Source organism: Papaver somniferum, chromosome 11, assembly GCF_003573695.1.
Source record: "Papaver somniferum cultivar HN1 chromosome 11, ASM357369v1, whole genome shotgun sequence".
In the NCBI taxonomy this organism is placed as follows: Eukaryota; Viridiplantae; Streptophyta; class Magnoliopsida; order Ranunculales; family Papaveraceae; genus Papaver; species Papaver somniferum.
Window position 1 is genome coordinate 138241011 of NC_039368.1, and position 17594 is coordinate 138258604.

Here is a 17594-nt window from a genome sequence, read left to right on the forward strand (position 1 = left end):
TTGTCCTTTTGGCTTTGGCTTGTTAGGATTCTGCTTGCATCTGTTGAAGTGCTTCCACATTCCACTTGTACCATTCCTTCCAGTATGAGCCTTTATCACCTTCTTGCAGTAATTGCATGCAGCATCTTGAACATTTAACCTCTTGAAATAATTCCAAACGTTAGAAGTTATCTTACTACCACCCGTTTGAGTAGAAGTAGCTTCTACATCTACTGCTGCTGTCTCTGGCTGTGCTGCTTCATTTGTTGGTTGCATTGAGGATCCAACAACTGTATCTGTGGCAGTGGTAGGTGTAGCAGTTGTAGGTGTAGGAGTAGCTGTTTCATGAGCTTTACTTGATGCATCCATGCCAGCTTATGACTGAAATGAAACAAGAAATGAAACAAGAAATGAAATGAAATCAAACAAGAAATGAAATAAGAACTCAACTGAAGCATAAATGCATAAAGCATAACTGCACAAAATGAAGACCTTAAAGGAAATAAAGACATTGTATCATACATATAAAAGTTCATGAATATTAAAAACATTGTTCTAAGCATAAGTGCATAAGCATAAGTGCATAACTGCATAAGTTCTAAGCATAATTTCATTAAGCATAAGCATAACTGCATAACTGCATAAGTTACAACTTCTAAGCATTCCACAAGGCAGAAGTTCCATTTCTGGACATGTTAGCCCTATAAGTCCTTCCACAGTAATTGCAAGAAATGAAATGAAATGAAACAAGAAATGAAATAAGAACTCAACTGAAGCATAACTGCATAAAGCATAACTGCATAAAATGAAGACCTCAAAGGACATAAAGACATTGTATCATACTTCATACATATAAAAGTTCATAAATATTAAAAACATTGTTCTAAGCATAACTGCATAAGCATAAGTGCATAACTGTATAAGTTCTAACTTCTAAGCATAATTTCATTAAGCATAAGCATAACTGCATAAGTTACAACTTCTAAGCATTATTGCAACTTCTAAGCATTCCACAAGGCAGAAGTTCCATTTCTGGACATGTTAGCCCTATAAGTCCTTCCACAGTAATTGCAAGAGGGTTCTTCAACATTTCTCTGAGTGAAATGACGCCATATTTCCATCACTGACAAAGTTGGCACTTCCTGTATTTGAGCTCAGTGAATAAGACATAATACATGTGAACAGTGAACTAGTACATGAAATTTAACTATCTTCAATCCTTAAAGTGGACTAGTACATGAATAAGAAGAAGAAAACATGTAATCTAGTAAACAGTGGACAATCATTTATAGTGCTTCAATCATTTACTGTGAACTAGTACATGTGAACATTTAAAGTTTAGTAATTTGTGAAATCTGTTTAACATGTGCTTCTAGTACTTGTGTGACATGCAGTTAAGAAAGAACATAAAGTTCAGTAATCAGAAAGAGGCTATGTACAATGCGTTCCATAAAATTCTTTATACAATGATTCCCATTCTATAGAAGAAGATAAAAATGTTCTACTGTTATGAAATTGTAAAGTTCAGGATTTTTCTACCTTGTGCAATTGATGCAGTCCTGCGGCTCATGCCTTTGATAATATACCTTGATTTTACTTCTCAGGCAATTGCTCTCAATTGGTCTCAATCTTTGGCCTGTAGAGTGGGGTAATGTAGCTTATGATCAGCAAAATCTGGCAGCTCATTGCTTATAAATTGCCACTCTTAACAATGACTGACCCAATCTTATACAGTCATTTAAAAACTCGTATAAGAACACTAAATTTGGTGGTTAAGCTCAAAATTATAAAAAGATGCATTGAAATTGTATGATAAAATGCCTGTTCTACTTCGATTTCCCAGAATTAAAATTAAAAGCTAATGAAACACAATTAGCAAGGAATTCAACAAATCCAAAATAGAGACACGGAAACAAAAGGCAAGAATACTTACAGAGGTAAGAGTGGGCTACACAAGGTTCTGTGAACTGGTTATCTAATTACTTGTGAAAATCCATACAAATACCTCTGGAAGTGAACAATTTAGCTTTCTATTTCAAGTATGATTCATAATAACTGTTCAAAAACATTCATCAATAGCCTTTAAACTAACTCAATCAAAAGAATGGTAAACTAAATACTCAGAGTCAAATTCAACACCCATGTTAACATTTTATCAGCATTCACAAAACTAAAAAACAACTATTAGTCTATTACAGAAATTTTTAGGTAACCCTAGCTTTAGAATAGCATTTCCATCTTCACGGCTAAACTACTGCTCATGAATCAAAGATCTAAAAGCAAAAAAAATCATCCAAAAATGTGACAGAACACTAAAAGCCTAGATTTAGTTTCAGAAGTGTAAAAGAAACAACACCATATGAAGAAGAAAAAGATCTTACGGTGATTGCAGTGAATCCTTTAAGCCGCTACTCGCTATAAAGGTTTGGTGGGAGATGAAGAAAATCCTTTAAGCCGCTACTCGCTAGAGAAAACAAAAATCCGTTAATCTCAATCACAGATTCACAGACATGCATACAAAAATTAAAATCAAAAAATTAAAAATTACTTACCACCGGAATTGTTCTTCTAATTTTCTTCACACCGGAATTAAAAACGAAGAGACAGACGAAGTAATACGGTTTGAACTTTTAATCGTTTGATTGAAGGTTAACAGAGAAGATGAAGATCAGAAGAAGGGGAGAATTTCTTCTCCTTCTCAGAGAGAAGTACTGAGAAGAGGCAAGAAAAAATTAAGGGAACTGAAACCCTAAGAATTTCTTCTCCTTCTCACAGTGAGCTTATATACCCCCTATTAATCCAATGGCTGAGACAGATCCCTTATCCCCTAAATCTAACGGTCAGAATTATTCGGGACTTCAGTCCTGTACGGGACGGTTCATGTGTTGTACCGTGTACCTGTACCCCTCCAGAGCTCGGTTCCTATTTTTGGGACCGGTACTTGTACCTTGTACCTCGGTTCGGTCCAAAATCAGGTACGGTTCCATCGGTTCCGGTTCGGTCCGTCGGTCCGGCTCGGTTCCTGTGCACTCTTAGGCTGGATTGATACATTAGCGAGCATGTGTTTATATTATGTGAATCATATCTAGTTCCTCAACGACTTTGGATTTTAATTTAACTTACTGCTGCACTTGTCCTTGATTTTACAATCTTTACGTTGTTATAGTGGAAGGATGTTTGAATTGCTGCTTGCTGGAGAAGTATTCATACAGTTGACAGTATTGGAGCAATCGGACATCACTAACATTTTTATCGTAACCAACATCTAGTGAATCATAGCATCACTGATTCGATATCGAAAAAAAAAGAGATTGTTCACTAAAACTTGATTAAGAGTCCTCAAATGGGATACTATGTACACATGTAATTTCTGTCACATGTGTACGACAACGTACACTTATATTATAGGTGTACAAATATGTACAACCACCATGTACACATCTATAAAAAATCATGAAAATCTAGCCTCCATACCCATAAAACATGTCATATATCAATGAGAAAGGACAGTAGTGTACACCATGTACACATGTACAAAATCTAGAAAATCTAACATCCGCGTACACAAAACATGTTGTATATTCATGAGACGAAACAAAATGCAGAAGTTTATACACATATACAACTTAAATCGTCTACACATAAAAAGTCTACAATAAAAAGAAAGAAAAAAAAACACAAAATTGGGCATATCCTAAACAAGTAGTTAATCTAAGTAATTTCACATGAAACTTCTCAACGGGAGCTGCAAGTAGAGAGTTTAGTGGAAAAATATTTCTTTGCACCATATGTTTATAAAAAGTTCTCGAGTTCAGTTATCCAGAGTTAAGACAAAGTAAATGATTAAAAATAACAAAAGCCAAGATGGTACTGACCTCATAACAAATCTTGAATTGCGATCCAATGATAGTGTTTCGCCTGTTGATATAAATTCCAGTCTACCATTATCAAATTTGCATGCCGAATTGAAATTTGAAAATCAAAACAAAAGTATACTAGAAATAATTACAAGTAGAAGGATTAAACATTAACCAAAGCTTATTCCCGAATTGCCGATCAACACCTAGAAATCGCACCCAATAAACAGGTGTATCATTATGTACACATTAATCTTCAGCATGTGTACAACTATGTACACATCGCAACACACATTAAGAGCTTCTAGTTTGAGTTAAATAGGAACGCGATAATACTAAAGGTGCAGGAATCTTGATTGCTTTTATATAATTATGTACTTATCAACAAACAAATAGAATAACCAGGATGCAAAATAAAAGAAAAAAAAATAAAAGGGTGGAAATTCTTAAGTAATACCTTTTAAATATTTTTTTTTGTGTCTCGGCTTCGAATTGTGGAACCAAAAAAAGAATTCTCACCATCCAGATGAGTAGTCATTACCTTTGTTCTCGACCATTTCTGGAAAAAGAAAAAGAGAAATGAATAAATGAATCTACCCTTATTTATCCCAATTAATATATACAAGCATACAATAACATGAGGTAATATCTCTGCAAGAAGTCATAAAGATTGTTACGATACCCATTTCATCACGAGGAAGGCCAAGTTTTTCATATGTAAAACTAAAAATAGTCCATGTGGAATATACAAGAAGTCATATAAGTGGTGTACAAGCATATACACCTCTTATAACAAGGACAAAAAGAAAAGTGCACTTCTATGTACACCGCGTATAGATGGGTACATAGAAGTGCTAACTTGGTTGACAAGAACAAGGATGAGTTTTTTGCTGTAGTGTCTGAAGTTAATTTGGCGACCAATGTGATGGACTGGTGGGTAGACTCTGGAGATACCAAGCATGTTTCTGGGAACAGAGACCTGTTCATCTCCTATCAGAGGGTAGGGGAAGGTGAGAAACTCTATATGGGTAACTCATCTGCATCAGAGGTTGCAGGAAAAGGAAAGGTCGGTCTGAAGCTCACATCTGGCAAGACTCTCACATTGAATGAAGTTCTTCATGTTCTAGACATCTGCAAAAATCTTGTTTCTTGTTCTGTTTTAGATGATAAGGGTTTTAAAGTTTCAATTGAGTCTGGAAAACTTATAGTAACTAAGGGCAATGATTATGTGGGTAAAGGTTATAATATTGGGGGTCTTTACAAACTTAATGTAACCTGTCCTGAAGTGAAATTGAATGATTCTTCTGCTTACATGTGTGTGTCATCGAATGTTTGGCATGGTAGATTTGGTCATGTAAATTACAAATCATTGCATAAACTGGCTAGCGTAGGATGCATACCCAAATTCACTTTAGATAAAAGTCATAAGTGTGAGTTTTGCGTAGAATCTAAGCATGCTAAGAAATCATTCAGGAAGAATGTCCAGAGAAACACTAAACCCTTAGAATTGATTCATTCAGACGTAGTTGACATGAAGTCAGTTCAAACTAGAGGTGGTAAGAAATGGTTTGTCACTTTTATAGATGATTGTACGAGGTACTGTCAGGTTTATTTGCTTAGAGGGAAGGACGATGCCTTAGAATCCTTTAAGATATATAAACGTGAAGTTGAAAACCAATTGAATGCTACCATTAAAACTTTTAGGTCTGTCCGTGGTGGTGAGTATCTAATTGCTATTGGAGATTTCTGTGAAGAACATGGCTTAATACATGAAACTATAGCCCCTTATTCACCTCAATCCAATGGTGTAGTTGAACGTAAGAACCGCACCCTTAAGGATATGATGAATGCCATGTTGATTAGTTCAGGATTACCTTCGAATTTGTGGGGGGAGGCTATCCTCTCAGCCAATTACATCCTGAACAGAGTACCCTTTAAAGGATCAGATAAAACTCCATATGAGTTATGGAAAGGTAAACAACCATCTTATGATTACTTCAAAGTGTGGGGGTGCTTGGCAAAGGTGGCCATCCCTCCTCCTAAGACAAATAAGATAGGACCCAAAACCGTTGATTGTGTTTTTATAGGGTATCCTGAGCATTCTAGTGCTCATAGGTTTATGGTTGTGAGTTCTGAAATTTCTGACATAGGGTTGAATACTATCATGGAGTCTAGGGATGCTGAGTTCTTTGAGAATGTTTTTCCTATGAAACGTGATTCTCGAAAGAGATGTTTAGATGATCCCCTAGAATTTCATCATCCAGTCAGTCATTACCTTTAGAGGAAGATGAACCAGAAATAGAACCTAGAAGAGGTAAAAGGGTTAAAACTAAGAAAACCTATCCTGGTTGCATTACATACCTAGCCGAGTCTGATCCTCAGACTTATAAAGAAGCCATGACTTGTCCTGAAGCTCCGTGGTGGAAAGAAGCTTCAATTAGTGAAATGGATTCCATTCGAGAAAACGGTACTTTTGAACTTGTAGATTTACCTCCAGGGTCTAAGGCCATAGGTTGTAAATGGATTTTCAAGAGAAAACGTAATATAAATGGAACTATTGAAAAATACAAGGCTAGGTTGGTAGCGAAAGGCTATAAACAGATAGAAGGTATAGACTTCTTTGATACATATTCACCAGTAAGTAGAATTAGCTCCATTAGGATGTTAATTGCTATAGCTTCTGTCCATAACCTACAGATACATCAAATGGATGTAAAGACAGCGTTTTTGAATGGTGAATTAGATGAAGAAATTTATATGGAACAACCCGAAGGATTTGTAGTTAAAGGTTGTGAGAAGAAGGTTTGTAAACTGAAGAAATCTTTGTATGGATTGAAACAAGCACCTAAACAGTGGCATGAGAAATTTGATCATGTGATGATTTCTAGTGGTTTTAGAATTAATGAATCTGATAAGTGTGTTTATACTAAACTTGTCAAGGATGCCTGTGTGATTGTATGCTTGTATGTTGATGATATGCTTATACTAGGTACAAACATGGATGTTATTAATACCACTAAGAAAATGTTGAATGAGAACTTTGACATGAAAGACTTAGGCCCCGCTGATGTCATATTAGGGATGAAGATTAGAAAAACTTCTAATGGCTATAGTCTGAGTCAGTCTCATTATGTTGAATCCATACTTAAGAAATATAATCAGTTTGACTGTAAACCTGTTTGCACTCCATATGATTCTTCTTGCAAACTCATGAAGAATAAGGGTGTAGGTGTTAACCAACTTGAATACTCGAGAGTCATAGGAAGTCTGATGTATTTGATGAATTGTACGAGACCAGACATTGCTTATGCTGTGAGTAGGTTAAGCAGGTATACTTGTAATCCAGGGCAGAAACATTGGGATGCACTTAATAGAGTGCTAAAGTACTTGAAGTACACAATGACCTTTTGTTTGAATTACGAAGGGTATCCGGCCGTCCTTGAGGGATTTTGCGATGCGAACTGGATAGCAGACTCAGAGGAGTCTAAGTCTACGAGTGGATATGTATTCACTCTAGCAGGTGCGTCTGTATCTTGGAAGAGTTCCAAACAGACATGTATAGCTCGCTCAACTATGGAGTCGGAGTTTATTGCGTTAGATAAAGCAGGAGAGGAGGCCGAATGGCTAAGAAACTTTTTAGAAGATATTCCTCTCTGGCATAGGCCTGTGCCAGCTATATCTATACATTGTGACAGCAGCAAATCTGCAATAGGTAGAGCTAAAATAGCTTCTACAATGGAAAGTCTACATATGCGTAGAAGACATGATTCTTTGAAATTACTAATCTCAACAGGCGTTATTTCCATAGATTGGACAAGGTCCAAGGAGAATATCGCGGACCCTTTGACGAAAGGTTTCCAAGGAGATAGTTAGTAAAGCATCGAAGGGGATGGGGCTTAGGCTCAAATAATTAAACTTGCCATGAAGGATACTCAACCTTGCTGACTGGAGATTCCAATAACAAGGTTTCGAATGAGACAACTAATTTATGGTGGGTAAAGGTAAACACTATCAGAGAATTTCATTCTCTGTCCCTTCTCTATGGTGTTGATGTGATAGTGTGACTGCATGTGGAGGATGACTTTTAATTAAGTCTTAATGAGTTATATAGTTTCAATTTAAGAATGAAGTGGGGTGTAGCAGTAAACACTCTTGATGGAACTCACCTATCTGAATGAGGAAGTGGGTCGCTTCCAATGAGAATGAAGCCGATTCTCTAAAGCATTTTGAGAAACATGATATGTCCAGGGCCAAAATGGACAAAACGGCACGAACTTAGCAACACTTGAAGGATATCATGCGTGGATGTTATTAGAATTACACCAAACGCTAGCAGTTCAAGACATTGTTCACTGTCTAGCTAGTAGTTCCAGTAACTTCTCACTAAGAAAGGTTCAAGACCTCATGGACACCTTTGCCTAAATGGTATTTTCCGTACTCTGATTTTTCGTTTTTTACCGAGATTTCATTCATGTGGGGGATTGTTGGAGAAAATGAGTTATTTAATAAATGATTTTTTGGTCTTGGTATGGTTTGATCTCATGACCTAAGGGTCTAAGGATACTCACTCATGTTTGAGTGAATGAAATGGAACCTTTAGTCCCACATTGTGGAAAACTAAAGAGGTGCTCCACTATATTACCATGTTCTCATGGATATGTTGTAAAACAATGTGGGTGGAGCGGGTGGGCCGAAAAATACATGTTTCGACCCATGCCCATGCGCGTGTACCAAGCACCAAGCCCGTGTCTACTTGAAATTATTTTTTGCAAGTTTTTTTAACTTGATAAATAATTTATTTAAAAGTTTTATTTATGGAAAAAATTCCTTTTTTGTGTTTAACTGTTTTACAAGAAACAAAACTCGTTTTATAAGAAAAAACCTAAACCTAACTTGATTTGCAAGTTAATTTTCCTACAAATACAACTCGAAAATCTTTTTCAACTTGATTCTGCCCTCATCAATTTGTTCGTGGTAGAGTTGTTAGATACGGTTCTTTATATTTATTGTTTTATACATCTGACGTTTCTTCTATTGTTGCAAGACTCCAACAAGAACAAAATTGATATCTTGCAGTATCACCATCCACAATGTCTTGTATAGGACACTAGTGAATTGGAATGATTGCTATTGCAATGAATGTGGAATGACTGTTGTTGAAGTATCAGACAACTTTATGCTGTTTTCATTAGTCCGGGCCGTCCGGCGTTGGACAGTACGCATGGACGTATATTATGGTCGTTAGATATACAAGTAATAAATCATTCCGATATCAAGCAGGCCTTTTATAATTTTGATTGGGTCTCTTCCAAGCAACAGACCGGGGTTTGATCACTCCGGGCATACTCATCGGTACTATCAAGCTAACAATGTTCAAACATAAAACACTATGTACGCGCATATCAAACGCAACTTTCCAAAGATTTAGCTCTTGTGGGCAACCACCTGGTTTAATCTCATCATCACCGGGGGCAAACCCTTGTGTCCATTCTTTTTTTACCATTTTTGCCAGATGATATGCAGCTTCATTCGGACCCAATCCTGTATATTTTTTTTTGTCTGCTTTAAGTTTACGAGCTTTAAGTTTCCCCACATGAGGCTTTAACTGACCAACTCTACATCTTGGCATCTTGCCAGCATATCTTAACTGCAAAAACGAAAAAGACATGACCTCATTGAGGTTTAACATCTTACCTTTCACGTCTTTATCATCATTGATGATCGACATGTTAGCTAGCTTGTCATCTTAACTAGGTGAAAATAAGTATGTTTAACAAGAATAAATAAAAAAAGATTATGAATTCATTAAAAATTTCAAACATGATATGCAAAATCAACCGGGCACATAATGCTCAAAACGGTTTTATAAACAATAGGGACGACTATGGAAGCAGAACAGTAAAATGAACGAGTATTCCAACACTAATAAGTACCGAAACCAAAGAGAATAAATTGTTGGCATGCTCCCTCCCGCTGCGGGAGGTAGGGGTTCGAACCCTGTACTTGCTGAAATCAATTCCAATTTAAGGAGTTTGGATGTAGTCTAAGGCATCAAAAAGAAAAGAAAATAAATTGTTGTAAGACTGAGTAATCCTAAATCTACAAATCAATAACCACAACTGATGTGAGTTAGCTTCAGGCTTCAGTTGCTGCCTACCATTTGTGATTCTTGACCACTAATACCATGCTGTGGGTGGTTTTTTTTTTTTTTTTTGTTCTAACATCATCATTGAGTTGATAACGAAGTGTTTTGCCTTGCCAATAATGCATATGTCGAAGTAGTCGTAATTGCCCTGCATAAATCAGACTCCCTTGGTTTAACTGTACGTCATACGACTAAACATACGAATCTTCATCTTTATAGTCCATATAGGTAAACATGATTTTGCATTTTAGATCCATGACAAATAAACCAAGGCTCCTCCAATTCCAATAATATTTCTTCATTAATACAGGGGATGATCGTGATTTAGCTGTAATACTCGTACTTCTTCGATTTACCGATTTTTTTTAAATGACCACGGTATCCTATTAGCTAGGATCGCGACACGTGGAATATCCTAGCTAATCAATGGCTAGATTTTCCGACCGTTGTGAGATTCCGACCGTTGTAATAACGGTCATTTTTTTTGTCTCCCCTGACTTATAAATTGTGAAGATGATCCAACCTCTACCCTGACTCCTCCTAACCTCTACCCTTTTACTAACAGTTTTCTTCCTCACTGGGCTGATATAATTAGTCACACCTCTTACCCCACTAACACTGGAGGCATCATAAACATAACCCCATTCTCTCACTGAAGGAGTAGGAATAATTGGACTGAACCACAGTCTGACCAAATTATCTTTATTTACTTTACCTTTGTTCCAAAATGAAATAAACATTTCTTCTCATTCACACTTATCACATGCATTCCCTTCTTCATCATTAAATAAAAACAGTTCAAGTGTAGAATTCATACCTTGTTCATTCACCAACCTAGTCTTTACCATAGCCATAAAAGCATCTCCATTGGTACCAGCTTTACAACCAAGAATATGCAAGTCTCTAAACCGGCCACCTATATCAGTTAACCAGAAATTCCTATCCTTGCTACCCATTCTGTAACAGATCCCCAACAAAAAAACAATAATTATTACAGTAGTGAAACAAATTTTACAGTAATGATTCCAAAAATTATTACCAAAAATAGAAATGTTTACAGTAATCATACTAATGTTTACACTAATTTCATTTTCCCTAAATCAAATTACAACACAATTTTCATTTGTATTGGCTACACAAACAAACCCTAATTTGTACTTTCTGAAATCTACCCACTAGGTTTGCATATCCACAATTTATCAACAACCCTTTCACCCTGCAGCCATCACCAACTCGGTTTAAATCTCAAATCGTCACAAACCCTAACTTCAGATTATAACAACATCATCTCAAAACAATTTCATAATCACATTCCCTGAATCGAAAAATCAAAAATCATAATCACATATCCTAAATCGCAAACCAATTTCACAAACCCTAACCCCAAATTGTAAAGCATATACCAAATCAAACAGATCAAATGTAGAAAGATACTCATCACATGGTTAATCACAAAACCTAAAACGTCAAATTTCTGAACAAAAAATTTACCTGTTCGTCACCGGGAAGAGAAAACCTGCCTCTTATCTACTCCGTCTCATTTATCTTATCGATCTGCAGTTCCCTTTGTCCTTCCGGTCTATCAATCTCTCAATCTCTCGATCTCTCGATCTCTCTCGCCTGTAACCTATCGCTCTCTGAACTATCTGGGAAAATTTTCGATTCCTTTCTGTGGCTGAAAATCGACACAGATGAAGATAATACCTATAGAACACGTACGAAACACACGTTTGCTACAGATGTCAGTCCTTGACCACGTGTCCTTGAAATATATGCCCACGTGTTAAGAGAACCATATCAGTACGTGTCGGGTATTTTTTCTTGCGAAGGGCAAAAATGAAAAATCACACTATAGTTGACTGGTCAAAGGTAGTGAAAATGCCCCAATTTTGACCAAAATTTGAAAACTAACTGAATGAGGCATTTTGATTTCTTACCTAACGTCCGGGGCATTTTCAAACCTGGGGGGTCGATTTTGCGGCATTTTATCCTTTAACCCTTGATTTTGAGATCCTCTAAATAATTGGGCATTGAAACATAACTCCGTCTCATATCACTAAGGAAATGAAACTTATTATCAGAATATACAACCATTTTATATTCTGATATGATTGGGTCATAAGCCAAAGAAACATTACACCCGAAGCTTTTGTCACTTGCACCCATATACAACCAGCCATCAGTAGCCAAGTTATAGACAAAATATTAATAAATATCAACACTAACATGGTGGAACGATATAAGCAACATACCATCCAAAGAGTGCTCAATTTTAATATACCCAGAACCACCTAAATTTTTATGTTCTAGTAGGTAAAAGGGAATTAGCATTTCTCTTTTCTATCAAAATCAAAGAAAACCAAATTATATGCCGTTGTTTTCATGTGGTTCTCAATATACCATCTTTCTTGAAGGGTGATGAAACCTCTTGGAGTACTGGTCTTAGTTGTATATTGTGAAGACAACGATATGAACAAAGAATCATTGGATAAATTAGACCATAGTACGCACCTAAACCGACACAAATCTTTACCTGGAATCCTCGTGAGTATATTGTAGATAATGATATCATTATAGAGATGAACATTATAGCAGCAATTATCATCCTTGGTTCTCGTTGGAGAATCGTTCCTCCCATTCAAAACCATCGGCATACTCATATCATTCTATCAAGAAAAGAATAAAATACCCCGTGAAGCAGAAAAGTAGGGCAATTCTCTAAACATGGTTTATAAACTTTATATGGGAGAAGCGCATATGCAGTTTTCTTTTGGGACTTTTCATCTAGGATCTACTAATAACCTAGATATACACCGTAAGGGGTGAGCTGCTGGTAGGATCCATTGGATTTGGCCTCATCCGCATCTCGTCCAATATATGGGGGATTTTAAGTTTAGTAATGTCTCTGCTTCCAATCTAATGTTCATTACAACTTTAAATATAACATGAATGGAGGATTGTATGGATGATACAGAAAGGCCACTCCAAAAGCTTTTACAACCATTATGTAAAGGAGAATAACATCAAGACAAACACCCACTTATGGAGAAAATTTGAACCTTAAAAATTTGACCTACTCTTAGCAATAAAAATACCCACAAATGCACGGTATGCACCTATAAGTTAATTAGCCACAATCAACTAACTTAAATTTGTGAATCTTGCACTTTGACATATTGATGCGAGCTTCAATCACCAATATGCATTTACTTGGCAATAGAAAAGAACCGCCCATTGATAATTTTACATGTGTGTCATCGTAATAATCTTTTTCCGACTGGAATCTGTCAAGAGGCACCTAAAAAGCTTCAGAAACTCATAATTTGATCAGCTACACCAAAAACACTGGAGAGAAACTCATAATAGGTTTAGTGTAGAGTGCAATGCCAGAAACTAATATCATTAGCTTGTAAATTAGCAAAATGTCATGGTTTTCTATAAATTTGATCTTACTGAAACGTACTTGTATATGATATATAGTTATTTAAATAACATATTCCCAGTTGGCTTCTGATTTTTGATCTTGTCAAGTTTTAGGCGGATGGCCTAGATACTGTCAAAGCAACTTAGCTATTACCATGAAATCTATCACTATAATGTGGCTCCTAAAGCTATCGAGGATGAATCTCTAGAGCTAACCTACCTTGTGCTATCTTAAAGTACTTTTAAAGGATCGAGTGGATAAGCAAATATAACAGTCAGTCCCAGTTTACCAAATGCACGAATAAGTATTGCCACACGGTCAATGTGACAATAAAATGCGAATGGTCCAGAAAACCCAATCCTAATTCAGGTCTCGCTCATCATTACCAATACTATGTTACTGAAACACAAACACCAAAAAGGTCAGACATAAGAGAGCTATTCTACATCACAACCATCATCATCGGTGTAGTCAACACCAAAGGAACCCATAAGCCGCTTAATATATGTGGAAGAAGCAAACTCAATACGCCAATCCAATAGATCAGAACTACGAAAATTTTGAACGCCAGTACACCCAAGAAAAAATTAGACTACACAATAAAAGCAATTGACCCGAAACAAAAACCAAGCCTGAAGCTGTTTAAGGACTAACAATAGCCAACCCTATAGCAACCATAGCCTGGTTTAAGTTTGCCTCATGTAATGATTACCTGAAACAAATATTTACCAGCACCTGTATGGCCCTGCATGCGGATACATTGAAGTAATGAAATGGGCATTACTGTCTAACTGTAACAAATAAATTTTCACCGAAAAATCCAAACATGATCATTACCATGATAAAAAAATAAGAAACAATCACCGTTCACGCTACACTCCATTAAATCAGGTCCGTTTTTTCGTTTTTCTAACTAGGTAAATAAATTTTCATAAATATTTTGAGTTTAGGTATTCAAGCCATCACAGAACCCAAGCCATCACAAAATGAAAGGCTAAGAACAAAATGTCAAAGTAATAATAAAATTGAAGACGGAAACTTGATATCCGTAAAAAAGAACTGGACGGATATATACATCTTGGATTCTTGGATACTTTACGAAAACTGAACTTCTGGTTTCGGCAAACCAAGCCTTGACTACCTAGTGCAACACATCTGCAGCACCTTGTAACCAAGGATTGACTTTGCACTGCATTCCAGAGAAATTCCAAATTATACTTATAGTACTTGCTCTTGTCTAAAATCGCCAAACCCAAGGGGAACACCCTCCCATAATGGTTGCATTTACGTGATGAGAAATTTGCAACCACCTAACATTGCAACTCTTCTAAAAAAAATCTTCTTGAAAAGGATTGGGACTAAGCACAGATAATTGATCTTAAAATTACTGCAGTCATATAGAGTAGAAGATCCTACACCAAATAAACGAAGAAAATAATAATCAAACTAAGAAATCTGTAGACTATGAAAAAAACTGGCCTAATATCCACTCCGAACTGTTGTCCTGGCTTGTTATCGAACTAGCTAAGAGGGAAAAAAACACTCTACTCACTATCAGAACCAACAATTGATGCTGGCACATCACCTTTATATGCAGCCATGGCTTTCTGGTAACGTTCCCGATCAGCCGCAGCCATTGCTTCATACGGTTCTTTCTCCTCAGCCGTCATTTTCTTCCAATGCTCTCCAAGTGTTCTTGCGATATCAGTAAATGATATCCCAGGGTTACTTTTCTTTATGTTTTCTCTCTCAGCATTCGAGAAAAACATGAAACTGGACGTAGCCTTCTTTGGTGCATTTGGATCCCTTTTTTTCTTTGCTTTCTTCTTTCTCCCACCATCTTCAACTCCATCTTTTGTAGATTTCCTCTTATTTGCTGACGCTGGCTTGGAAGTCGAAGCTTGTTTTCTGGATTCCTTCTTTGCAGGCTTCGCTTTCACTTCTGCACTTAAACTTGCATCAGAGTCCTCCCCTCCAGAATGATCAGTAGGAGGCCTCTTACTTGAGGCTGGTTTGGAAGTCGAAGCTTCTTTTCTGGATTCTTTCTTTGCAGGCTTCTGTTTCACATCTCCACTTAAACTTGCATCAGATTCCTCTCCTCCAGAATCATCAGTTGGAGAGCCTCCATCACTCTCTCTATCGATTTTGAAATCATCATCAGTTTCATCGTCACTCTCATCAATTTCATTCTTAAACCGCTCAGCATCTTTCATAGCTCGGCTATTCCCCTGTTTCATGATTTTCAAACCCTTGCTAGTAATGTACTCAGAGAGGTTATGATATTCATTCCTTTGAATGTTGCAAAAGAGATGCTCCTGCTCGTTTTTCAATTTGACAAGAAGATCAAAATATTGCATACTTGTGCCTGCAGCAGCATGCATCTCAAACTCCACAAATTCAATCTCGTCGTGGAGAATGAGGGTAGGAGGTTTAGGTAAAAAGAAGAAACCCTTTTCAAGAGGATACAACACACCATCTTCAGCTTTCAAGGATGACTTGACAGCATATCCATCTTGACAACTGCGGAAACTCCCCGGCCTAGTAATTTTGATGCTGCCGCCAGATAAACCACGTAAAATTTTAGTGAAAACTTCATGAATGAGACCCTTATACGATGGTTCCAACTTGCCCTGGTACTTAGTCTTCAAAGCATCCTCGCCCAGTGACAATGTACTTTCAACCACAGATTCTGTTTCCAACTGCAACACAACATGCGGATACAAGGTTTGCCCTTTTCGGATCGGTGTGTCAAGCGTAACAACAACAAAAGTATGTGGTTGATTGGACTTGGGTAGAAGAAACAAACGCCAAATACTGCTATACTGAATCTTAAAATCGTTGGCCTGTGCCTGGAGCCGTAAAAACGAAGCATGCAGTTCAACATTGTACCGACCCCTAGGAGTAAGAATAGAAATCCCCTCAAACGTGACAACAGGTTCTTCGCCAGGTCCAAGATCCCCCATTGACATGATTCTGTCACGGAAAACTTGCGCTGGAGGACGATTTTCATCACCAACATATTGCACATTGGAATCGGGTATATGAAAACTCATGTCAACCAGTGAATCTTTCTCATTAGCAACAACATTATCATCCTCATGAAATTGCAACATAACATCATTCTTTCCTTGCATCTGGATCAGCGAAACATCTGCTAATGAAACTTCAAACCCTTGCTTCGAACCTACTTTGAAAGTTAGCATACTCCCATCTAACTCGATATCTCCCCAATTCTTTCCGCTGACAGAAAGCTGCTTCTCCACCGGAGTTAATCCAATACTGGTTTGAATATATGTGGTTAAGTTACTTACATCCTGATCCCGGAAACCTGTGAACTTGTAGAACGCACCATCCTTTGATCGAATACCTAGCTGATATGTTCTAGGTATTTTCATCCATGTCAGACCTACAATGTCAGATTTGTGGAATTCAATCAATTTACCTCCACCTTGCTTCTTCCATGCAATACCTCCTGGATTAACCCTAAGTTGCCCAGATTTCGTGCCGCCGCGACCACCAAGAAGAATGTTATTGTATTCTTTCCCATCCGTCATGGCTGCGGAAAACTATATCAATATCGGTGTTTCTGATCTCTCTCTCTGATGAAACAAAAAATCAAATAATGTGTGAATTGATGAATTACGAGCTTGGGAGATTATATATAGTGAATCGAACTATTAATTATTCTGCAAGAATACTTTCACCAAAAAAAAAAAAACTAAACCCTACATCGAACATAGAGAAAAGTTATGCCTCAAAAGAAGAAAACCCTAGGAGCCGATTGGCATGAATAACAAGGATGGGTCTTACGCTAACTGAACTCTTTTTCTAAAAATAGAATACCAGTTTATAGAAATTCATTACACGCCACGGTTTGTTAAGAGTTACACTTTGTTTTGTACGTTTGGATCTCACACTGCGATCTAATCTGACTCGGTCCAAAGTCCAATGACGGATGAGTTGTTTTTTCGTATTTTTTTTTTAAAGTCAGTCGTGTTCATTATTTGAGTCAGGTCAGATTCAAAGACTATCTAATGCTGTAATTTTTATTCAGGTCGCTAAACGAGTTCATTATGGGCTCTGGTTGTTGGCGGTTCAACAATTCTTGTTTAGGCAGTTCATACCATTCATTCATATTGTTTTGATTTTGATCTAAGGTAAAATTATATGGTAGGCTTTTCAATTTTGT

At 36.9% G+C, this 17594-nt stretch overlaps 1 protein-coding gene across 1 annotated transcript; it reads right to left on the bottom strand.

Moving 5' to 3' along the window:
- Positions 1-14885: 14885 nt before the first annotated feature.
- Positions 14886-16959, bottom strand: LOC113320537 (FACT complex subunit SSRP1-like). Its single transcript, XM_026568440.1, has 2 exons — positions 15401-16959; positions 14886-15271 (listed from the first exon to the last, which is right to left on the bottom strand). The coding sequence occupies exons 1-2, from the start codon at positions 16957-16959 to the stop codon at positions 14950-14952; spliced, it is 1881 nt and encodes a 626-aa protein (XP_026424225.1). The 3' UTR covers positions 14886-14949.
- Between the last annotated feature and the right edge of the window lie 635 nt (positions 16960-17594).